This window comes from Chenopodium quinoa, unplaced genomic scaffold, assembly GCF_001683475.1.
Source record: "Chenopodium quinoa cultivar QQ74 unplaced genomic scaffold, ASM168347v1, whole genome shotgun sequence".
In the NCBI taxonomy this organism is placed as follows: domain Eukaryota; kingdom Viridiplantae; phylum Streptophyta; class Magnoliopsida; order Caryophyllales; family Amaranthaceae; genus Chenopodium; species Chenopodium quinoa.
This window is the reverse complement of record NW_018743014.1, coordinates 739,351-764,178: the sequence shown is the minus strand read 5'-3', so window position 1 is coordinate 764,178 and position 24,828 is coordinate 739,351. Positions and strand designations below refer to the sequence as shown.

Sequence of the window (24,828 nt, the reverse complement as noted above, 5' to 3'; positions counted from 1 at the left end):
ATGCGTAACCGAGCTAGCCTTGACCGAAGTCCGAGGAGCTAGGGAAGTTCAAGTGCTGTGCATTGATTACATAGCACAGGCAGCACGGCCGTGTTACCATAGGCACACCCGTGCTGGCCTATGAGCAAGCAGCCCCAGACTAGGCAGCACGGCCGTGCAAGCCAATAGCACGGCCGTGTCAGTATCCACGCACCAGCACGGCCGTGCAGGCCATTAACACGGCCGTGCCAGATGTTGCCCGTGCCCGTGTCAGCTTCAGTATGAGCCCCGTGCTAGAGCATATTCAGCACGGCCGTGTCATTTTCAGCACGGCCGTGCCAGGCATCTACACGGCCGTGCCAAATTGAAGAAGAAATCCGGTTTAGCTACTGACAAGCTAGCACGGCCGTGCCAAGTATAGCACGGCCGTGCTGATCCAGGGTTAACCGCGCACTTGACTTCTCCGAATTAGAAGGCGTATATAAGGCCCGATTTTAAGGGGCGTTTTTAGACAGTTTTAGAGATAGTTTTTGAGAGCCTTTGTAGAGAGCTGTTGGAGAACGTTCTTAGTATTAGAGATTCATTAGTTTTCTTAAAGATTATTCTAGTGATTTTAGTTTTCTTGGATTGATTTGAAGCAAGATTTGTGAAGATTCTTTGTATTATCCATTGACGACGGATATCAAATTTCTAAACTTTTCCATTGATTCGCATCAATACAATTGGTATTATTCATTCTTGTTTATTAATCTAGCTTTATTATTCCTTAATCAGAATTTATGTTTAGATCTATGATGTTTATGGAATCTATTATTGCTGTGATTATGAATAAGTGTGAGTAGTTTCCTAGCTAGGGTTTCGGGATGAAACCCGGCCTAGGTAATCTACGCAATTAAGGTTTGATTTTGATAAACGGATTGTGATTAAATTGATTATATGCGATTGCATGTTAATTCATTATAATAGGAGTAGCTAACCTAGAGTCTTGAATTTGATTGCATGTTATTCTTGGTTTGAACAAGAGATTGTGAATTGAGTATTTCATTATTGAATGTGGTTTGATTATGTATCGAGTAATGTTAAGTGCATGAGAAATCCAAGCTTGGTATTGCCCGTTGTCTTCCTATCACACGATATTGATCAGACATATAGTCTTTGCTTATCCCGTTTGTCTCTATGATTCCTTGTTGCGTAGTTACCGATGGTTTGGTGAATTCCCGTTTTCCCTAGTGTCTTAGTTTATTTGGTTTATCCCATCTCATTAGTAGTATTTTAGAACACCATTTTCCATTGATTTCGAACTAGCTTAGGTTTAAGATTGATTTGCAATTACTCTCGTTCCTCGTGGACCGAACCTTTATTTGCCATTGTACTTGGTTATAGGGTGTTCGTATAAGTATTGTTTGATTGAGAGTTAGATTGTAGCGACCGATTCAACCCTTGTCAAAATGGCGCCGTTGCCGGGGAACGGTGTTTGTTGATTGCTTTTTGATTTCTTGAGTCTAGTTCTTCAAACAAAAATACAAAAAGATTTTTCTTTTTGGCTACACTTGTAGCCCTGCTATTTGATTGGTTTGGTTAGTGTGTATGCGCAGGTCTAAACAGGGAGAGTTAATACCCTTCGATCCCGAAATCGAAAGGACTTTGAAGAGAAATCGTAAATCTCGATCGACGTCATCAAACTCTCAAGGAAAGGAATACAACACACAACAGGTTCCAATGACAGACATACCGCGCCAACCTAATCGGCCAGCACCACGACCTCTTAAGGATTTGGGAACTCCTGGGGCGTATAGAGCTTCAAGTGGGATTGCTCCACCCACTACTGAGGCCAATGATTTCGAGATCCGGCCGGCTATGATCACCCTCATCGAGAGAAGGCAGTTTAGTGGTGCCAAGCATGAGATCCCTTTGGCTCATTTGAACGAATTTGAGAAGTACTGCAATACCATCAAGGTTAATGGGGTGAATCAAGAGTTCGTGAGATTGAAGCTTTTCCCCTTTTCACTTTTTGGGAGAGCTCTCGAATGGTTAGAGAAGGAGGTGATGCCGAACTCTCTACACACTTGGGATGATGTCACGACAGCATTCTTGGGAAGATTTTATTCCAAAAGAAGACGGCCGATGCTAGAGCTTTGATCCAGGGATTTCGACAAAGGAATGGGGAGTCAATTTACGAAGCATGGGAAAGGTACAAGGAGTACCAAAGAGAGTGCCCACACCACGGAATCCCAACATACCAAGTTCTACAGATTTTCTATGGAGGATTGAGTCCTCAAGGGAAGACCAGTTTGGATGCGGGAGCAGGTGGCCCCATTATGAACAAAACCGAAGAAGAAGTCATTGATATCATAGAAGATGTGGTACGACACCACATGGATTGGCAAGATGGAGAGCGAGAGGCCACGAGCAAGAGTGGAGGAACGGTCTATTCGGTAGACCATCTTAATGCAATCGGGAATTTGACATCGCAAATTGTAAATCTAGGTAAGGAAATGTCAATTATCAAAGAGAAGCTCGATGCTCCACCGCATCAAAATCTTCCATCCCATTCTAAGGGAGCAGGTATGCACTCTAACTCTAATAATATGCCTGCTGGATGTATATTCTGTGAAAACTGTGGGTCTTATGACCATGATACCTCTGCCTGCAACGTAGATTCCCAATTTCAATCCAACTATAATGATGGTAATGAGTGTGATAATGAACAAGTCAATGCCTTGTCTTATGATAATAGACCTAGGAATGACAATAACAAATATTTACCACCCAATCAAAGAGGGAACAACTATAATCAACAGGGTAATAATTCTGACTACCAACAACAAAACCAGTGGGGAAACAGGAACCAAAGGGACCAAAATCCCCAAGGGTCCTATAATCAACATGGTAATTTTGGTAATCAGAATAATTACCAACAAAATGCAGGTAATCAAAGTAATCAAGGGCAATACAATCAGACCATGAATGCCAATAACATGGGAAACTGGAATAACAATGGTAACAGGAACAACTTCCAAAATCAAAATCCCCAACAGTCCAATGCGCGTGGTTCCCGAGCCTCTAATGAAAACTACAATGCTCAAGGACCATCGCAAAGGACTAGTTTGGAGGAGATGATGGAAGCACAGACCAAAATGTTCAACACTTTCATGGCCACCAGTGACAAAAAGTTTAATGAAGTGATGACACATAATAAAATGCTTGAAACCCAGATTTCTCAGTTGGCTAGTGCTATAAAGGATGGGGTTGGAGTGTCAAAACTCCCACCTCAAGGTATTGACCCTAAAAACCCTATAAATGCTATCACCACTAGGAGTGGAAAGACATTGAGGGGGAGCGATGAAGTAGTACTACCTAGGAGTCAATATGTGACTACACCTACCACTGATACTGTTATAGAGAGTGAGGAGGAGAGGACCGGAGAGAATGATAAACCAGTTGAGGTCCTAAAAGACAAGGAAGTAACACAAGTCAAAGAACCTAATCTATTGCAAAAACTTCCTTACCCCCATAAGTTTGTGAGACATAAGTTGGATGTTCAATTTGGTAAGTTTTTAGAGACTTTGAAGCAAATTCACCTTTCCATACCATTCACCGATGCTATAAAACAAATGCCTAACTATGCTAGGTTTTTGAAAGATATTTTGAGTGGCAGGAGGAATTGTGATGGGGTGGAAACTGTTAACCTCACCGCGAATTGTAGTGCAATCATCATGAACAAGATGCCTCCCAAATTGGGAGATCCAGGTAATTTCTCAATCCCTTGTGCTATTAATAAAATGAAAATTGATAATGCATTATGTGATCTTGGGGCTAGTGTTAGTCTTATGCCATATTCTGTATATCAAAGATTAGGGGTAGGAGAACTTCTTCCTACCAACATTACCCTACAGTTAGCTGATCGTTCGATCAAATTTCCTAAGGGTAAGGTAGAAGACATTCCCCTACGGGTTGGGAAATTCGTGATACATGTTGATTTTGTAGTTTTGGAAATGGACGAAGATATTCATATACCTATTATTCTTGGGCGACCTTTCCTAGCTACCTCTGGTGCTCTCATTGATGTGAAGAGTGCCAAGATTTCTTTAAAGGTAGGAGAGGAGGTCCTTGAATTTGATCTGAACAAAAGCATGCAATATCCTTTGTCTACTTCCGAAAACTGCATGATGATTGACACTATTGATTCGATTGTTTCTAGTATGCATACACTATTGCTTTCTACTAACCATGATCTTGAGTCAAGTGATACCGATGAGAGCAGGTACATAGAGGAGCAAACGCTAGAGGAAGATGATGGTGAAGACGGTTTCAAAGAAATTACACCCATGTATGCACTTGCTATGGCCACCACAAAAGAGGTAAATGGGGCCCCTAAGGTAGAATTGAAACCTCTACCATCACATCTAAGGTACAAATTTCTTGGTCCTAATTCCACTTATCCTGTCATTGTGAATTCTTCTTTAGATGCGGATCAAACTCGGAAGTTGTGTGATGTATTGAGAGAGCACCAAAGTGTCATAGGCTATACCATTGATAACCTCAAGGGTATTAGCCCTGCTATATGTATGCATCACATAACTCTCGAGGATGGTGCGAGGCCTTCTATTGAGAGGCAGAGGAAACTCAATCCTCAAATGGGGGAGGTGGTGAAGAAAGAGATCACCAAACTCCTTGATGCAGGTATCATCTTCCCCATTTCAAGCTCTAGATGGGTTTCCCCTGTGCATGTTGTCCCTAAGAAGGGGTGAATGACTGTAGTTGAGAATGAGAATGGTGAGCTCATCTCAACTAGAACGGTGACCGGTTGGCGGATGTGCATAGACTATAGACGTCTAAACGCATCTACCAAAAAGGACCATTTTCCCCTCCCTTTTATTGATCAAATGCTCGAAAGACTAACTAGGCACAAGTATTATTGCTTTCTTGACGGTTATTCGGGGTTTTTCCAAATACCTATAAACCCGGATGACCAAGAGAAGACGACTTTTACTTGTTCATATGGTACTTTTGCCTACAGGAGAATGCCTTTTGGACTTTGCAATGCACCGGGCACATTTCAACGGTGTATGACGAGCATTTTTGGGGACATGTTGGAGGCCGAGATGGAGGTTTTCATGGACGATTTTTCTGTTGGAGGAGCCTCCTTTGATTATTGCCTAGTGAACTTGGGGAAGTGCCTACAACGGTGTGAGAGGGTGAATTTAGTCCTGAACTGGGAGAAGTGTCACTTCTTGGTTGAAGAAGGTATTGTCCTCGGTCACAAGATCTCAAATGCAGGCATAGAGGTGGACAAAGCAAAGGTTGAAGTTATAGCAAAGCTACCACCACCGGTCAATGCAAAAGGGGTAAGACAATTCCTAGGGCATGTGGGGTTCTACCGGCGATTCATAAAAGATTTCTCTCTTATAGCCAAGCCTTTGAATGCCTTATTGCAAAAGGAAGTCGACTTCAAGTTCGATGAAGAGTGCCTACAAGCTTTTAACACACTTAAGAAAGCTTTGATTTCGGCACCGATTGTGCAAGGACCACGGTGGGATCTACCTTTTGAGTTGATGTGCGATGCTAGTGATACGGCTATTGGAGGTGTTCTTGGGCAACGAGTTGAGAAGAGGCTTCACGTGATCTATTACATGTCCAAGACCTTAAATGAAGCACAAAGGAACTACACCACTACAGAGAAAGAGTTCCTAGCCATTGTTCATGCATTTGAGAAATTTTGGGACTACCTCATTGGTTCCAAAACGATTGTCTATACCAACCATGCAGCCATCAAGTACCTAATTTCGCAGAAGGAATCCAAACCACGCCTCCTCCGATGGGTCCTCTCTTTACAACAATTTCATGTGGAGATCCGGGACAAGAAGGGAGCCGAGAATGTGGTTGCGGATAACCTTTCCCGCATGGACAGGGAGCAACAAGAAGATGATGGGCTGCCCATTTGTGATGAGTTGAAGGATGATGTGTTATACCTCCTCAAGGAGAAGATTCTACCATGGTTTGCGGATATGGTAAACTACTTGGCTTGTGAGGAGTTTCCCCCCGATTACTCCAAGAACCAACGGAAAAAGATTAGGAGAGATGCAAGGCATTACATATGGGATGATCCAATTTTGCTCAAGAGAGGTGTAGATGGTCTCCTAAGAAGGTGCGTTCCGGAGGAAGAAGTTCATAGTGTGCTGAAAATGTGCCACTCAGACCCTTGCGGAGGTCACATGGGGGCTAATAAAACGGCCCAAAAAGTTTTGCAATGTGGGCTATGGTGGCCCCATATCTTTAGGGACGCGTGGGCATTTGTGAAGACTTGCGATGCTTGCCAACGAAGTGGAAACATTTCCAAGAAGAATGAAATGCCTCAAAACCCCATACTTGAACTTGAGATCTTTGATGTGTGGGGCATAGACTTCATGGGACCCTTCCCTTCCTCCCGTGGGAACCAATACATACTTGTGGCTGTGGATTACGTGTCTAAGTGGGTGGAAGCAATTGCCTCCCCTACAAATGATCACAAGGTGGTAGTGAAACTCTTCAAGAAGATTATATTTCCAAGGTTCGGGGTTCCTAGGGCGGTTATAAGTGACAACGGGTCACACTTTGTGCATGGGGCCTTTCAAAGGATGATTCAAAAGAATGGAGTACATCAAAGGTTCGGGACAACCTATCACCCTCAATCTAGTGGGCAAGCGGAAGTCTCCAATCGACAGATAAAGTTCATCCTTGAGAAGACAGTGGAGAAGAATAGGAAAGATTGGTCTGATAAGCTTGATGATGCACTTTGGGCATACCGGACTGCTTTCAAGACCCCAATAGGCACCACCCCATACCGCTTGGTCTACGGGAAAGCATGTCACCTCCCGGTCGAACTAGAGCACCGCGCTCAATGGGCTATCAAGAAGATAAATTTTGATCTAGCAAGCGCGGGAGAGCAACGGATGTTGGACCTTCATGAGTTGGAGGAGCTTCGGATGGACGCATATGACAGTGCGAACCTATACAAGTCCCGATCTAAGGAGTTCCATGACCGGAAGATAGAGCGAAAGGTGTTCAATGTTGGTGACAAAGTCCTCTTATATAACTCTAGGATGAAGCTCTTCCCCGGTAAGTTGATGTCAAGATGGAGGGGTCCATTCACTGTCAAAGATGTTTTCCCTTCCGGTGCTGTTGAGCTTTATGATTCTAGTGGGTTGCAATCCTTCGTGGTTAATGGGCAAAGGTTGAAGACATACTATGAGGGAGCCCATGTTGGTGTGATAGATGTGTTCAAATGCGGTCACAAGAGTTGAATGTGACCACGTCAAGCTATCGACGTTAAACTTAGCGCTTCCGGGAGGCAACCCGATTTTCTTGCTTTTACTAGAGTAGTTCCTTTTGCTTTATCTTTTTTGCTTTGTAGTTGGTTTAGCTCCTAATTTGTGTGAGTTTTGTGTGCTCTTGTGTGTTTTTGTGCAGGTAGAAGATTGGTTAGAAGTCGGAATGAAGAGAGTCATGCGTGCCTTGAAGGAAAAGAAAACCTGCAGACTGCAGCAGACAGCACGGCCGTGCCAGAATCCAGCACGGCCGTGCCAAATTCTGCACGGCCGTGCCAAACCTTAAAAGCCTACTGACATTCTAGCACGGCCGTGTCATATTCAGCACGGCCGTGCCAAGTAATAGCACGGCCGTGCCATCTGAAATTCAATTTCGCAAAAAGCCTGTCGAGCCAACACGGCCGTGCCAAATTTGGCACGGCCGTGCCAAACCTCAGCACGACCGTGCCAGTTATAGCACGGCCGTGCCAGTTATAGCACGGCCGTGCAGCGCGGGTTCCGGACAATATTTTGGCTCTTCTAAACACAATTTCACTCAAACTCTCTCATTATTTCCCAACTCTCTAACACTCTTTCCTACCCTTTTTCTCTCTAAACTAACCCAAACTCCCAACCTCCTCCCCCAATTCCTCAAATCAAACCCTAATTCCCCATATTCTTCTTCAAGATTTCGGCATCCTCCTTGCATTGGAGCACTTTTCAAGTGATTGGAAGCAAAAATTCGGCCCTCTTTAAGCTCGACACAACTCCACTTCGTGGAGTCCTCGGTGAATTCGTTCTTAAACGCATTGATTTTCGCAATTTTTGTCCACTTTCATTAGTTTTATTGAATATTTGTTGTTGAATTGTGCTTTATTGTTGCAAGTTTGGGTGAATTAGTAGTGTTAGGGTAGTACATTGCATGCTAGGATAGTTTCTTGCTTGTTAATTGGTATATTGTGCTTAATTTCTTGAATCAAACATGCCTAGAACAAAGACATCGACTAGGAGGCCGGGTCGGGACGATGCATCCTCATCCATGGTTCCACCCACGGTGGACACCATGGGTATTGTTTTTAATAACCCGTCCTTTTTGGACAAATTTGCAGGATTATCCCTTTGGACCTGAAGAGGAGTGTTGATGATATGGCCTCCCGTTTCCCTTATGGCCCGGGCGGGCCTAGCTCGTGATCCCTTTCCCTTTCCCTTTAGTTACCTCCCTCTCCTTACCATTGTAAGTCCTTAATGTGTAAACATTGAGGACAATGTTTGATTCTAGCTTGGGGGGGGTCTTACTTGTATTTAGGGATTTGGATTTTTGGTAGGTAGTTTAGTTTTTTTTTTTTTTTTTTTTTTTTTTTTTTTTTTTTTTTTTACTTGTTTATTAAAAAAAAAGACAAAAAGATTTACTGCTTTCCTAGACTAACCTTAACTTGTTTGCTAGTATGTCTTTCCTTTTTGCAGATTGGGAACATTCGAGACGCGGCATGAGTTTGAAGAACGATGCTATGGCCGTTAATTGGAGCTCCCGGGAAGCAAATTTGGTGAGATCTTTTCCTTTTTTTGTGTGCTTAGGATAGTTTAGTTTAGGAAGAAGTTGAATGGTTCGAGGATGTTTGATCGGTTCTAAGGAACCTGGGATCGTTGATGTTGATATCATTCGATCACTTGTTTGTCGATTAGGATTTTATGTGATTTTTATGCCTCGTTATGTGCCTTTCAACTTATTCAGTTAGCTTAGTTTTACATATGTTTGTGATAGATAAAAAAAGCTTCTGCTATGAGGATGTGTGGTTTAGCTTATATGATATGCCTCAGTCTTTTCCTATGTTTTTTGGATCATAATAAACTTGTCTAATTGCAAAATTTTGGAATATTGTTCATGTTGGATTCGAAATGTGAATGAATGTGTATGGAATGTCTATTTCCACTTAATCCAGTGATGAATACACAGTTTGAGTCTATTGTTGATCAATGTAGACGAGTCTAGGCGAAGGGTAGGGATAGAACACTTTTGTCATGTGAAACTCTATGCCTTTGGGCTGTGGTAAGATGGAGTCGCTTCCCGGTTGTGGATTTGACCCCCTTGATTGGTAGTTGCTTTATTTGTTAGATCCCGTGAGGTTTATTTGTTCTAGCCTTCATCATTCTTGTTGAGTGGCATATTTGGATCCTTGATTACGCATTTTTCGATCTTTGTGTTGACTAGTAGCTCCCGAGACCGACTTGACACTTTTAAGGGAGGAAGAGGGCAACCTTTTTCATTTTTCTTATTATGTTCCTTTTGTTTTGTTACAAATTGATTTTCTTTTTACATCATCTTACTTGCTAACCATGTTGAGCTTCAATTCCATTCTTGGTTGACCGTGTTACAAACCCGATGGCCAATGTTTTACCAACCCTTAGTTGTGAAGCGTTTACTTAGATAGGTTTGTTGAGCTTATTGTTTACTAATCAAGAAATAATGATTGATAGTTGGGTTGAGCAAGTGTGAAAGTGAGCCTAATTGTAAATATGTAATGTGAAAGTCATTTTGCAAAAAAAAAAAAAAAAAAAAAAAAAAAAAAAAAAAGAGAAAAAGAATCTAAAAAGGAAAAAAAAAAGAAGAGAAAAGCCGTCCGAATTGTGAAAAAGGCAAGGACACATAAATAAAGTTTTGAAGTTTGAAAAAGGTCATTTGAGTGTGTAATATATGGATAATTTGGGATGTGTAAGAATGTGAATCAATGAGATTGTGGAATGTGAACTACATCTTTTGAACTTTTGTTTTTGAGAATTGTGATTCTTGCGCTTCATTTAGGAATTAACCCCACTTTTGTAAATTGTTTTCACCTACCTTACCCATTGCCAATACATTGCAACCCTTTAAGACCCTTAGACTTTAGAGGTGTTCGGTTCTCAAACGGTGGAGGGAGATACCTTTCAACCCTATGGAAAGATTATGCGTAATCGAGATGTCGGGATACCTTTTGTTATTTCCTCAAAACATCACTTTTTCCGGTTCCTTCGAGGAATCACGAGGGGCCAATTAGGGTGGTGATTTGAAGCAAAAGGGGAGGACGTGGCCGGTTTGGTTGGGTTTAGAGGGAAGCATGACTTCTTTGTTCTCTATGCTTGGTTTAGGTCTTGTTCGCATTTTGATCAACGATATCTTGGATTGTGTGTCTCGTTGCTTGTTTGAGTGAGTTTTCATTCCGTGCATGGTTGTTCTAAGTAGGATCCATTGATTTCATTCCGTGCTTAATTTGATTTGTACGCAATGGCATAGTTTATTTGATCTTGTGTGTGTTTCCCTTGGTTTTTGCTCGAGGACTAGCAAAAGGGTAGCTTGGGGGGTTTTGACAAGCGCACTTTAGGGCGCGCTTTAGAGCATATTTTAGGATGATTTTGGATGTATTTGGGGCCGTTTTGGCCGATTATTGCCTTGTTATGCTTACGTCCCCCATATTACGTGCTTCACGGGTTTTCGGTTTGTTTTTGATGTGTTTTCAGGTAATATCAACCGAGTTTAGTCGGATCCCGAGCCCTTGATGCGTAACCGAGCTAGCCTTGACCGAAGTCCGAGGAGCTAGGGAAGTTCAAGTGCTGTGCATTGATTACATAGCACAGGCAGCACGGTCGTGTTACCATAGGCACACCCGTGCTGGCCTATGAGCAAGCAGCCCCAGACTAGGCAGCACGGCCGTGCAAGCCAATAGCACGGCCGTGTCAGTATCCACGCACCAGCACGGCCGTGCAGGCCATTAACACGGCCGTGCCAGATGTTGCCCGTGCCCGTGTCAGCTTCAGTATGAGCCCCGTGCTAGAGCATATTCAGCACGGCCGTGTCATTTTCAGCACGGCCGTGCCAGGCATCTGCACGGCCGTGCCAAATTGAAGAAGAAATCCGGTTTAGCTACTGACAAGCTAGCACGGCCGTGCCAAGTATAGCACGGCCGTGCTGATCCAGGGTTAACCGCGCACTTGACTTCTCCGAATTAGAAGGCGTATATAAGGCCCGATTTTAAGGGGCGTTTTTAGACAGTTTTAGAGATAGTTTTTGAGAGCCTTTGTAGAGAGCTGTTGGAGAACGTTCTTAGTATTAGAGATTCATTAGTTTTCTTAAAGATTATTCTAGTGATTTTAGTTTTCTTGGATTGATTTGAAGCAAGATTTGTGAAGATTCTTTGTATTATCCATTGACGACGGATATCAAATTTCTAAACTTTTCCATTGATTCGCATCAATACAATTGGTATTATTCATTCTTGTTTATTAATCTAGCTTTATTATTCCTTAATCAGAATTTATGTTTAGATCTATGATGTTTATGGAATCTATTATTGCTGTGATTATGAATAAGTGTGAGTAGTTTCCTAGCTAGGGTTTCGGGATGAAACCCGGCCTAGGTAATCTACGCAATTAATGTTTGATTTTGATAAACGGATTGTGATTAAATTGATTATATGCGATTGCATGTTAATTCATTATAATAGGAGTAGCTAACCTAGAGTCTTGAATTTGATTGCATGTTATTCTTGGTTTGAACAAGAGATTGTGAATTGAGTATTTCATTATTGAATGTGGTTTGATTATGTATCGAGTAATGTTAAGTGCATGAGAAATCCAAGCTTGGTATTGCCCGTTGTCTTCCTATCACACGATATTGATCAGACATATAGTCTTTGCTTATCCCGTTTGTCTCTATGATTCCTTGTTGCGTAGTTACCGAGGGTTTGGTGAATTCCCGTTTTCCCTAGTGTCTTAGTTTATTTGGTTTATCCCATCTCATTAGTAGTATTTTAGAACACCATTTTCCATTGATTTCGAACTAGCTTAGGTTTAAGATTGATTTGCAATTACTCTCGTTCCTCGTGGACCGAACCTTTATTTGCCATTGTACTTGGTTATAGGGTGTTCGTATAAGTATTGTTTGATTGAGAGTTAGATTGTAGCGACCGATTTAACCCTTGTCAATGACCTTTCACCGCCATTAGGTCAGGTTGCATATTAGATCAGATAATTGCTTTATTTCCCTTAGCCTAGTCCATTTTCCTTTTTACACTATCTCTAAACCAAGTTCTATCTAAACTCGGCTCATTTTAAGCCCATATCCTTTTACCGAGCAAATATGATTTTCGTGCCTCGTAACATTTATGCAAATCTTATATGGTTGAATAGCCCTTGAAATAAAATTTCCAATGATATATCATAAGCCTAATTTTGATTAAATACGAATAAGATATGAGCCAAATACTAGACTCGGCCCACAACCGACACCTTTGCACTATTTCGACCATATCTTAATACTACAAATGATTTTGACCTAAATTCCATTGGGTTGGAAAGTTGACTTATAGAGCTTTCAACGATATATTATATGGAGTATAATGTTATTCTAAGTTATAGATCCAAAGTCATGGAAGTTTTGATAACCGTGTAAGAACTGCCAAATTAACGTGCCACATCAATTTTGACGCATCGCGGCAAATTCTGACACAACGCGACAATTTTTAGCCTCTTTTTATTTACTCTCGTATCCTATCCTATACATACCGGACATTTTTTAGGGTTCCGGGCATTAATTCAGACGCGTAATTAGCTCTACTACATACATACTCCTAATATTCCCAATCACTACTATTCCTTCAAGAAATTCAAAGAGACGTTATAATACTCAAAAACTACTCTTAAACCAAGGCGTGAAGGTTGAACTATTACTGAGGGTTTGACAAAACTTAATGTACTTTATTTCAATCAATTAGTTTCATTTTATTCATATTGTTTCTAATAAAGTTACTAATATTTTATTTTGATGTAGCAATTGAAAGAAAATACATACAATTTAAGCAATTAATTTATTTTAGTTCGTTCTTGATTTAATTTATTTTATTTTGTTAGTATCATATTACGATTTTTATTGATTATTATTTCCATATGTTTTAATTGTGTTATTAATATTATTATGTTGTAACTAATATTTATGTTGTATAATTTATTTATTTTGATCACCTTTTTGTATATTTAATCAAGAATATGTAATTGAAAATCACGCCTAACAAGATAACTTGGATGACCAAGTTATGTTCCTTCTTAATCTTGTGGACTAATTAGTGATCACAATATTTAGAATTATGTGTGCATTAAATGTTCAACTTACTTAATTAGTAATGTTAGTTTAAAGAAAATTTATTGACTTTAATTTGATTGTATGTCTTGTGAATTGCAAATAATAATACTTGTCGCAATAAGAATCGAGCAGAGGGAAATATGGGTGAAATTGTCTCTTTGACTCAATTTTGTACCTTCATCCCCGTACCTCCAATCATGATTCGTGACCACATGGAGTTATTAATCTCATGGATTATGAATGGGGTGTAACCTTCAAGATTCAAAATTCTTGGTTGTCTTGTCTCTTTTGTTAAAATCCATGAACAGTATACAAGTTCCTTAAAAAGTTGTTGGCGACTCTCTACTTTATCCCTTATCACTATCGTATTAGTCAAATCCAACTTCCTAATGATTGTCTAGAATATTAACGTATGCTAAAGTAGACATATTTCGTGCGACGCCTACAAAAGGAAACACATCACTGATTGAATAGGATGGAGGCCGGGTTACATGAAAGAGAAATGATAATTTAATTAGCGATTTATTACCTAATAAAACCACTAATTGAGGGCTTTTTGGCATCGTTTTTTGTTTTTTTCTTAAAAAAAAAAAACAAAAACCCAAAAAGGAAACAAGAAAAAAAGTGTTTTCACTTTTTTGTTGTCAGTTTTCAAAATTATCATGGTTTTCATCAGTTTGACCAATTTATGATTCATTAATGTCATATATCATATGATTTTGGAAAACAAAAAAACAGAAGACCACAACGATACTAAATGACACCTGAATGTTTAATTTGCTTGCATTATCAACTAATTGAAGTGTCGGTTTTATCTTTCGTGAAAACCACCAATTCAATTAGCGGTTTTACCTTAAACTACTTTTATTTACATTTGTTGATATGGCGGTATGGTGATCTTTTTTTTTTACAACGGTCCAAAAAGGAGGCTAACTCCCAACTGACTTAAGACTACAAAGCGAAAATTTAACTCTCTAAGCTAAGATAATACAAGAACTAAAGTGGGGATTGGGGATACAAACGTCGTGAACTTCTTAACAATGCAAATAAGAGGACTGAGGGGATCTATCGCCGGTCATAGGGTGTTCCAAACTTGTTCCTTTGCGTTTCTTGATTCTGCAAAAATAAAACCTGGAGTACCTTTTACCTTTCTTGCTCTTTGCCTTTGACCTGATTTACCTTCCATACTTCCTCAACATGGCAGAAAACGTGAAGGTAGGGTGTGGAGGAAATGATTGTACCTGTTCAAGTTCAAAATTCGTGGGGTCTTCCTCATTAGAATATACGGATTCCACACCAGCAATATCAGTGGTAGTTATATGTCTCGTAGGAACCTCATTCCCCTCCTTAATATTTGAACCCTCATTGCCTGCTAGAAGCTAGGCCAGTAGATATATGATCATCTAACTTCTCAATGGTAGTGATGTTGTGATTGGGAATTCCAACAATATGGTTGACCACGGTGGTGCCTAGAGATTGCTTAACCTTTTTCTTTTGGCTCTTCTTGACGTGATCCACCATCATAGTGGGCATGAACAAGGTTTCAGAAACTTTGGAGTCCTTAGCCTTGTGAGAATCAAGATGCTCATCTTGGGTGGTCTTTTCCTTCACTCGTACAGTCATCCATGAAACAGCAGAATGTTTCAAGAAACTCAAGGTTTTCCCTTGACTTGGGTTTAAGTAAGACACATCTGAAATCTTAAGGGACTGATTTGCTTCTCAATCTGTTGAGGAAAATATGGATTTTCCTCGATCCCTTGTCTTTAGCATGCCTAGAATCTTGGTTCTTTGGGGAGCTGGTAGCCTCGTCGTCCCCTTTATCCAAAGGAGGAGTTTTAGTTACTATTGGGGTAAGGTTCTCTACCGCCATCTCACTAGCAGTGTCCATGTTAGGTAACTCTGTAACATCACTCTGAACATCACTACTAGATAACTTGTTAGATTCTACACTGATATCTGACTTACTGATCTTCCCCTTTTTGTTGAAGATGGCATGTGGCAGGTCGGAATTCTCAATTGCTCTATTACCCTTTAGCTTGCTAGCTTTACTTCCTAGACCCTCCACTTTCTCCATTTCACGGCGGATGTCCTGGTTGTTAGGCTCAGCCTTGACTGCTTTGCCTAGGTCTTCAAAAGCCTCTTCAAGTTGGTAAAGCCTGATTTCGGCTAAAGCCCTTCTGTAGAGGGCTCTAGTGTTGTTATCATCAAGCATAATGACTAGCGAACAGAGTTCCTTTGATTGTTCGTAATCCCGAACTTTTAAGGCGCAAGCTGCGAGGTTTAACTCAAGGGATATGACAAGATTCCTTAGAAAAACACAATCATCTTCATCTCTTGGCAATACAAAACATAGGAGTTTCAGTCCTCTATTATACTTAGCCCCAGCAAGAACGACTTCACCTTTCTTGAAGTGAACATTGCCCTCCTCTTTCAAAAACTTTGCTTGATTGAGGATATTCCGGGGGCAATTATTCTTAGCAAAGTTGACAATGCTTTCGTCATAGTCATCATTCAAGTGAATATGGATTAGAGCATTTAGTAATTTGCGACAGTCCATACTAAAACTTCTAATACGAAAATGAAAACTACTGACAACTCCACAAAAGAAGCTACACACTAATTAATAGTCTTTTTATGAAAACCAGATCAAAGAGCAACACGCTAGAAAACTAGCAAACTAGAGAACTAAAAAAATCAAACCATAAAGACCTTTTTTCGAACTTTCAATCAAAGAGAATTTCTAAATATTGCGACAAGGCTAAAGATAAAGGTCCAAGATCTGGCTAAGCTATGCCGGCACCCACAAGAGTCGCAGAAAGAAAGGGCGGCAACCTTAGAGGTGATCGGAGCACCACCACTAACAAACACGTCCTTGATAGAGAATGTGTAAAGAACAACCCAGAAAATGAAAACTTGAAGCGGCGACCAAAGTCGACACCCACGCGAAGGAACCATCAGATCGCTGCAGGGGGTCGATTATCGGATAGCCATAACACTTTATCGAAAATAGTGTTGGCCGGCTAGGTTAGAGTCTTGACAGGGAGGTCGCGGTGATCAAGGAGCAACCCAACCCACTCTACTTTCCGGCGGCCCAACGGTTTACTGCTTGAAGGGGAAAGCTGGTTTTAAAAAAACTAGGGGCTGGTTTAATGATTTTCACGGTTTGGGGTTTTCAAGAAGGAAACGTGTGAGGCGCGTTCCACAAGTCAGTAATTAATTTGATAAGTTGTGTCTTGTGCATATTTATAGGGTCTTTTTAGGAAGTTTTCGAGTCTAGATTAGTCGTTCATAGCTTATTTTGGCTTGATTTGGTTTGGTTGTGGTCATTAGATGCTTTTATGGGTAGTTTTGTTGTTTTTGATATATTTTAGGATTTAACGAGGTTATTCAAAGGATTTACAAAGTTACGGATCTTAATCATAGCTTGCAATTCATTTTAAAGGCTAATGTTTGATGTTGAAGCGAAAAGAAGCCAAATCCCAGCCACACGCCCATGTCACACAGGGCATGGGCATGCCATTGTGTTTTGAAGAGGAAGAAAGTTGAATTTGAAGTTTTATTTGAGGCATGGCCATGTCTATTTGAGGCATGCCTATGCCTCGTCGAGTGGAGTTGGCCCAACAAGACACGCCTATGCCAAGATGTGACACACCCGTGTCTTTTCGAGTGATGTAGGTACTGAGGGTGCCATTCCAGTGAGATACGCCCAGGCCATGTCAGAATTAGACACGCTCATGTCTCGCTGGAAGTTGAAGAAAAATTGTTTCTGACTTTAGGCACGGGCATGTCCTGTGTGGCACGCCCATGCCTGGACGAATTTGATCGATTTTCATCCGATTTCTTTCCTTATTTTATCCTATCTTTTAGCTTTATTATAAATACTCTTTAGCATTATAATTTCATTATCTATCATCTTAGAACCCTAGTTTTCTCTCTAGACTTTATTTTCATTGTAATTCAAGATTATGCACTCAAGATTCTTCGTTTATCTCTAGTAATTCAAGATTCGGTATTTTCTTATTCTCTTTAATTCCTTTGATTGTTAATTATGTTTTTCTTAATTCTTGTTATTGTTTTCATTAATATGTGTAAGTATTTTCTTTATTCCAAGATCTAGTGAAACCCGAATATGATTAATGCATGATTTAATTCTTTAAATTCTCTAATGATAATTGCAATTGATATGCTTAATTGATTGTGCTCATGCCAATACTAGATTAGGGATAATTAGTATTGTTATTAATCCATTGTTTTTATCGCAACGGGAGTTGGGTTTTAACGGGTTTGAATAAATCAATTAAGGGTTTAAAGTTCATCAGGAGAGTAGTTGAATGGATGATTAGGAAGATAGAGTAATGTGCTCAAAGTCTTTCATTTACATGATTCCACGGAAGTAGGCTTGATTGTGATTAGGGAAGCCATTGATAACTCGGGAGAGACCATTGATACTATTTAGGGATTACTTTTCTTCATTAATCAATTAAATTATATGTTAAGGATAGAACGACTATTGTGTTAATTGTATTTGTGGTGATGCTTGATCTTGGATGTTTTTAGCATTTGATTTGTCATATTACTTAGATTTAATCGTTTTAATTATTTTTAGTTATTAATTCTTACTATTACTTTGGTTACTTGCTTAGTATTAATTTGAGTCTGTCTAATTAGTCAAACCTTAGTCTCTTGGGATTCGATCCTTACTTGCCTATCTACATAGTAGTGGTCTTGTTAACTTATTTTTGTTAGGTATGCGACACGCCAATCATAATTATTTTGCCTTTTGAATTCTTCTATGGCTTGGCGGTATGGTGATCATTCCTCATAAAGGAGGCATAATTTAGGATTGTTCATTTCTATCACTGTCCTATCACATGGGCCTCATTTATTTTTTCTCTACTTTTAAAATTGCTTAGGAATCCGTGAAAACTAAAATAATGCGAATCCATACGACTAAAAAAAACGGAGGAAGTATATATGTACTTCGTAGTGCTTATTAGTAGTTTTATTTAAATTACAAAATGCATGGCCATCAACTAATATGTGATTTGATTTAATTTAATTTAATTTTTCCATTATTCTTTGTATGCACTTTTCTTGTCAAACCACGCACGAAAGGGTATAGCATGAAAACTAAAATTCAAGCATGGTAGATAGTGCGCGTACTTAATGCTTGACAAGTGGCTTGTGTCAAAGAGTACTACGGTACAAGAATTTTAGTGAATCTTGAATCCTCAAATGATATTATAATAAATTAACTAGATATACCAATATATGTGTCCTTGCTTTTTGTGATTGATAGATACTATAAAGGATAACAAATTAAAGTTATTATTTTTAGCATTTCAATCATAATACATAGTCCAACATATAGATATTATTGAGGCCAAAAAATGTGGTTAATAGTCGATGCTTTTGAAGTTTGGAATAACAAGATTCCCCACCAACTTTGGAGAAAATAAAATAAAATAAACTGAAAGTGTGTTAGATTATAATGATATGTGTGGTGTAGAGTAGATCATAGAAGCTAAGCTTAAAGGTTGCTTAACTGATTCCAAGATCCTCTAGTTAAATCTATTTGCTATATATATAGAAACTATTTCGTATTGAGTCAATCATCTATTTTTATTTTTGATATAATCATATTAACAAATTGATTATTAAAAAAAAGAATTATTTAATATCTAAAAATTACAAAAGGTAATTGAAATTTACGACCAGTGTCACCAGTGGCGGATCCAGGATTTCCGAGATAGTGTGTCACCATCAATTATTGATCATTTGTGAAAGTACAATTTTTTTTTTCCATGTCTTGTTCATAATTAATTTCAATCCAAAAATTATATATATATATATATATATATATATATATATATATATATATTTCACCAAATTGATTTCAATCCAAAAATAGGACACAAAAATTCATACCACAACCAAATACAGTACTTAAGAATTCAATTTTACAAGTCGAAAATATTACAAATAACATGTTATAAACAAATGGTACAATAAAATTATTATATTGAATTAACTTTATGATTTTTTAGTTAATTGATAAGCTTTATGGGGAAATATTAAAATTGGTTGTACAAATATAAGATATAAAAAGGGAAAAAAAATTATTAAAAAATTATACAAAAAAAGTGAGATAACTTAAGAGACCAGTTATTAAATATAACTGGTCTCTTTAATGAAAAGGGAAAGTAGCGCAAAAAAATTGCGAAATGCAATAGCAGCATCAAAGAGACCTCTTATATAAATAACAGGTCTCTTTAATATTTAAAAAAAACCACAACAAGTCTTTTGTAGCAATAGCAGCATTAAAGAGATCGCCTATCTTAATAAGAGGTCTCTTTAATATTGTTTGTTGTTACCAATAGCAGCATCAAAGAGACCACCTATCTATAATAAGGGGTCTCTTTGATATTTTAATTTTAAAAAAAAATATTGTGTCACCGGACCCACTATGACTAAAGGTGGGTCCGCCCCTGAGTGTCACACTAAAAATCTTTAAAAAAAAAAATAATAATAATAATAAAAAAAGTAACTTAGCTGATAATTAAAAAATAAAAATAAATAAAAAAATGAAGATGCTCTAGTTTTGTTTGGGAATTGGCAATTGATAGTAATCACTTGGCTTTTTTATGTTCCATTAGTTGATTTGTCAGACATTGTATATACAACGAGCATATATAGCTGCTAGTCATCCCAAATTTCATTTTTAAATATGGGTTTGGGCCACACCAGCAAACTAAGAGGGAGAGAGTCCATTTCACAAGTCCAAAAGAGGTTCCATCCCAAAATTATATGACAATAGGAGGAGTAGCCCCTTAGCTTTATAAAGAGTTTGACTCTCTCTTCTTTTCTCAATTTGGGACACTTACATGTGTTATTTGGTATGATATACTTCAACGCTCTCCTTCACATGTAAGGTCCCTTTAACTCAAGTATTATTTGATCCAATTAAATTTGGCCCAGAATACTAAGGGCGTGTTTGGTTCATCACGTTGGAATGAATTAGTATGGAAGCTCATGCTAGAGAGGTATGGACTCTAAAACCCATACTAGTCCAAAGTTGTTTGGTTTTATTGTTGAAATGGATTCTATCCTTCATTAATACAATGGATTGTGAATCTTATGGGGAGAAATGGGTATGAGATTCCATGGGTATGGAGGGGAATTAGAACCCCTTGGGTATGAGATTTCATTACTAAAAGTCTCAAACAAACAAAAAATTAAATGGATCGAATTCTAACTTCATTCCAAATAATCCAACTAAACGACCCCTTAATGCCATTAAAGGTCCAAAACCTTGGGTCTGGCTTTGATACCATGTTAAATACACGTGTGGGCCACACCCGCAAACCAAGAGAGAGAGTCCATTTCATAAGTTTTTTTTGTTGACGACTCATCGAGGTAAAGTTTTTTTCCTTTCCTTTTGTGAAAGTCATGTAGGTAAAGTTACCGTGTCTTTCTCTCATTAGAGGCTCTTCAAGGTCATACTGTCCAATTTTAATTAGTTATTATAGGTCGTGTCTTATCGATGCTTATACTAGTGAAAAATCTTGATTTTGATTTCATTGATTGCTAGTAATTAGACTCTTCAACTACGAGAGTTCTTTTCACGAAGCTCTTGATAAGTATTTATTAAGCTTGTCACTATTAAAGTCATTTTAATGATAAACTAGTTAGGTAAAATTGTCGTTTGACTTATTTTTCATCATAGATGTTTGAATCATTTCTTTCACTATGTTCTACCTATCAAACAAATCTTTATCAATCATAAATCAACTTCACGCTTCCTACATCAATTTACTGATTTAACAAAAAAAAATAAAAATTCCATGATTAACTTGAGGGTTTTTTTTTTTTTTTTTTTTTGGTATATTAATGTGGTCGAATCAGATTTCAATTTTAGACATAAACCGAATATAAATTTCACTTAGCTTTAAAAGCAAGTGCATCAATTTTACAAAGGGCTAACATCCAAATTATTCAAGAGTGAGTTTGCCAATATAGTATACTATACCATACATATTTTGTACACACAATAAAAAAGTAATGCAAAATTACAAGTTTCTCTACCTTACAAGGTAGTCCAAAGTTCTACCATATTGCTTGTCCCAAAAACAGACAGCATGATATTTCAAAAAACGGACGCACATATTCAGCATCACTGTTTCCTGAATTGTATCATATATCAGACACCTATATATGTGTATTTTTCTACTATCTTGCACTAATTTTACCTCAACTTACACTTAACACAACATTAAGCAACTAAAAGTGTGACCATAACATTATCTAAGTAATAATACTAATAACAGTTTTGCTCCTTGAGTTGCGAGTAAAACCTCTTAATAAACTCCTCGGCAGCTTCATCCACACGTTGATCACCACAAATTCCTTCATTTTGCAAAAGAAATGGAGAGTCCGTTACCCTTAGAGGCCGGACACCGCTATCTTTCCTAGACAACATGGTGTCCAACACCTTGCTAATAGCCTCTAAGTTATTATCAATTTCTTCAATTTTCGGAGAAGGCATGTAGTAGTAGTTTTGGTGGTTTTTCTTCTTGTTGGTGAAGTAATGACGGTATAAAGGGGTGTTACTACAACTAAACTCGTACTCTTGTTGAACATCAAAACCAACAACACCGCCACCTTGAGTGGTGGAGACTTTGTTGGCTGTAAAGGCCTTCTTTCCTCGTTTCATCATCAAATTGAGGTCCAAGAGTAATTTCTTCTTGGAGATACATTTTCTTAGCATGAAGATGGCTAGTTTCACCATGTTGTATAACTTTTTTGTGATTATTGGTAGGTTTTGCTCCATCTTTTCCTAGATTTTTGTAATAGTGGTAAGCTAGCTTGTTTGTTAGAATGTTGTGTTTTATCTATAAGAGTGATTTTTGGTGTGGTGGAAAAAGAAATGGTAGAGGGTGTATATATAGCTAGAAAATTAGAGATGAAGCTTAAGACAAAGGTTTTTATTATGAGTGGAAAAATAGGAACTTTAAATTAATGGAGCTCCCAATACTAGTAGTAGCGTTGCATGAATAAATTAAAGGCCCTCAATATTATCATAAACCGGCCACGCACTATCAACTTTAAGGCTTTAAGGCAATCAAAGAGGTTTCGTTTCTGTCCATTTCAATTTTAAACTTTAGCTTTTTTTAAAAAAAAAATAATAATAATAATTATGTATGTTACTACATACTGCGTATAGAGTGAGGGATAACTCAAGTGGTTAGAGCTTTCCTCTCAATTACAGAAGATCCTGGAATTGATTTTCACCCCACCCTTGTGGCTCTCTAAAAACCAAAAAAAAAAAAATGCGTATATGATTAATGTGCCAATAACCGAAAAAATATTGGAGAGGTTTTTGGAGTCAATAACTATTCTTGTCTTAAATGATGATAACAAAGAAACATGATACCCTATTACTAGCACTATTAAATTTCAAACCGAAACCGTTTAATGCTCGAAACCAACCGACCTAAATGAGCACCGAGCCGATTATAAACTGATTTTTTGAAACTGAAAACCGATCCGAACCGTATTTTAGTAAACCCGAAATCGAACCGATCCGAATAATGTTAAACCGTATAAAAACCGAACTGAAATAAAACAAAGCCGAAAAAAACAAACCGTTTCCAACCCGAAGCCATTTCCAACCCGAAACCGTTTGAACCGGATTTAAACCGTTTACACCAAACCGTTAACAAACTGCAACCCATTTGTACCGAATTGTTTGTAAACCAAAGCACTTACAAACCGAAGTGTTTATGAACCGAAAGTTTACAAACCGCTTAGTATAAAGGGAAGATTAAAATCACATTAAAAGAATTTTAAATGAAATCTAATTATGCACACATGTTTACTATGAAGTGTATCATTGTTTTCCCTGACTCTTTTTTTTGTAATTATGAATTAAGCAAAAATAATCTTCGTGTTCTCTTTAAAAGATATCATCAAAGTGCTTCATATTTTGTTCGAAATTATGTTGTACAAAGCTGGCCTACTCAAATTCGTATGATGTATTATTATAATTCTCCAAATTTTTAGAATGAGATTGTATCCTTTGATTTTTTATCAATTGAAAAAGAGACTCCAAAATTCTAGTTTTAAAAAGAAAGTATTTGTGTATATCTTTAACAAATTGGAACCGAACCGATTAAAAACCGATTTTTTGAAACCGAAAATCGACCAAAATCGATTTTTTGAAACCGAAAACCGACCAAAACCGTATTTTAGTAAACCCGAAACCAAACTAATCCAAATAAATGTTAAACCGTATAAGAACCAAATCCGTTAATGAATCGAACCAATTCTAAACCGAACTGAAATAATATTGAACCGAAAAGTAACCAAATCATTGTTAACCTGACTCATTTCTAACCCGAAACCGTTTGAACCCGGTTAAAAACCATATACAAACCGCAACCCGTTTGCACCAAACCGTTCACTACCCAAACCGTTTACGAGTCGAACCGAATTAAAACCAACCAAAAATAAATCGAAACAGAACCGAACCGATAATAATTATAACCGAACTAAAACCGACCCGTCGACCAACTAGACCGATTTCAAAACGATCAGTTTCAAAACGAACCATCAAACCATTTTGACAGTGCTACCTATTACTATAACTTTCATTTTGAAGGGGATTTGTACTATTGTGGTTTAATTATTTGTTGGTATGTATTTTCGGACCTCATGTTAGTACATATCATAATGTGCTATACGTGCATTGGATTATATCCACGTACAGAGTACTATTTATTATTAGTGTTATTGTCCTCAATGACTAAAATATACGAAAGAATATACGGAGTATATGTGAAAAACACATCAATTTTTAAAACCAGCATAATATTGTAATTGAAAAAGAAGATCAAGGGAAGATAATAATGAGGTGGAAATCAAGTGACAGTTACAAAAACCATTTAAAATGTAAAATTACGTATGTACTGAAAGGTCCGCACACGTGTCACGAACTAAACCGCAAGCGCGTGGTGATGCCTTCTTATAGCCCAAACCACTATTAGTTACTCTTAAAACCTCACGTATAAAATCCACATATTTAAGCAAAGTAAAAATTTCTTATCCCACCAATTATGTGAGACTAGAGCTGTTAGTTTCTGACCCGAATCATTAAATCAGATTCGAAAAGCAACTGAACCGTTTAAAACCTATTTTTTGGAAATCGAAAACCAACCAGACCCAATTTATTCCAATCCAAAACTGAACTGTACCGAATTTGTGCGAACCGTTACTAACCCGACCAGTTATCAAGCCAAACCATTACAACCCGAAGCTGAAAACAACCCGAACCGATTACGTCTGAACCTGATAGTAACCCGACTCATTTTAAACCGAAAATCGGTTAAACCCGGCAAAAATTCGATAAACCTGAACCGTTCCAACCCGTAACACGTTGTGACTGAACCATTTATA

The 24,828-nt window shown here is 38.2% G+C and overlaps 2 protein-coding genes across 2 annotated transcripts; both read right to left on the bottom strand.

Moving 5' to 3' along the window:
* Nucleotides 1-15,073: 15,073 nt before the first annotated feature.
* Nucleotides 15,074-15,931, bottom strand: LOC110729927 (70 kDa peptidyl-prolyl isomerase-like). Its single transcript, XM_021909718.1, has one exon. It carries the CDS (start codon nt 15,929-15,931, stop codon nt 15,074-15,076), a length of 858 nt encoding a protein of 285 aa, XP_021765410.1.
* Nucleotides 15,932-21,691: 5,760 nt separating this feature from the next.
* Nucleotides 21,692-22,162, bottom strand: LOC110729926. Its single transcript, XM_021909717.1, has one exon. It carries the CDS (start codon nt 22,160-22,162, stop codon nt 21,692-21,694), a length of 471 nt encoding a protein of 156 aa, XP_021765409.1.
* Between the last annotated feature and the right edge of the window lie 2,666 nt (nt 22,163-24,828).

What these genes read in the sequence shown, in the direction of transcription:
- LOC110729927 (XM_021909718.1), bottom strand. Translation starts at nt 15,931, where the DNA reads ATGGACTGTCGCAAATTACTAAATGCTCTAATCCATATTCACTTGAAT.
- LOC110729926 (XM_021909717.1), bottom strand. Translation starts at nt 22,162, where the DNA reads ATGGTGAAACTAGCCATCTTCATGCTAAGAAAATGTATCTCCAAGAAG.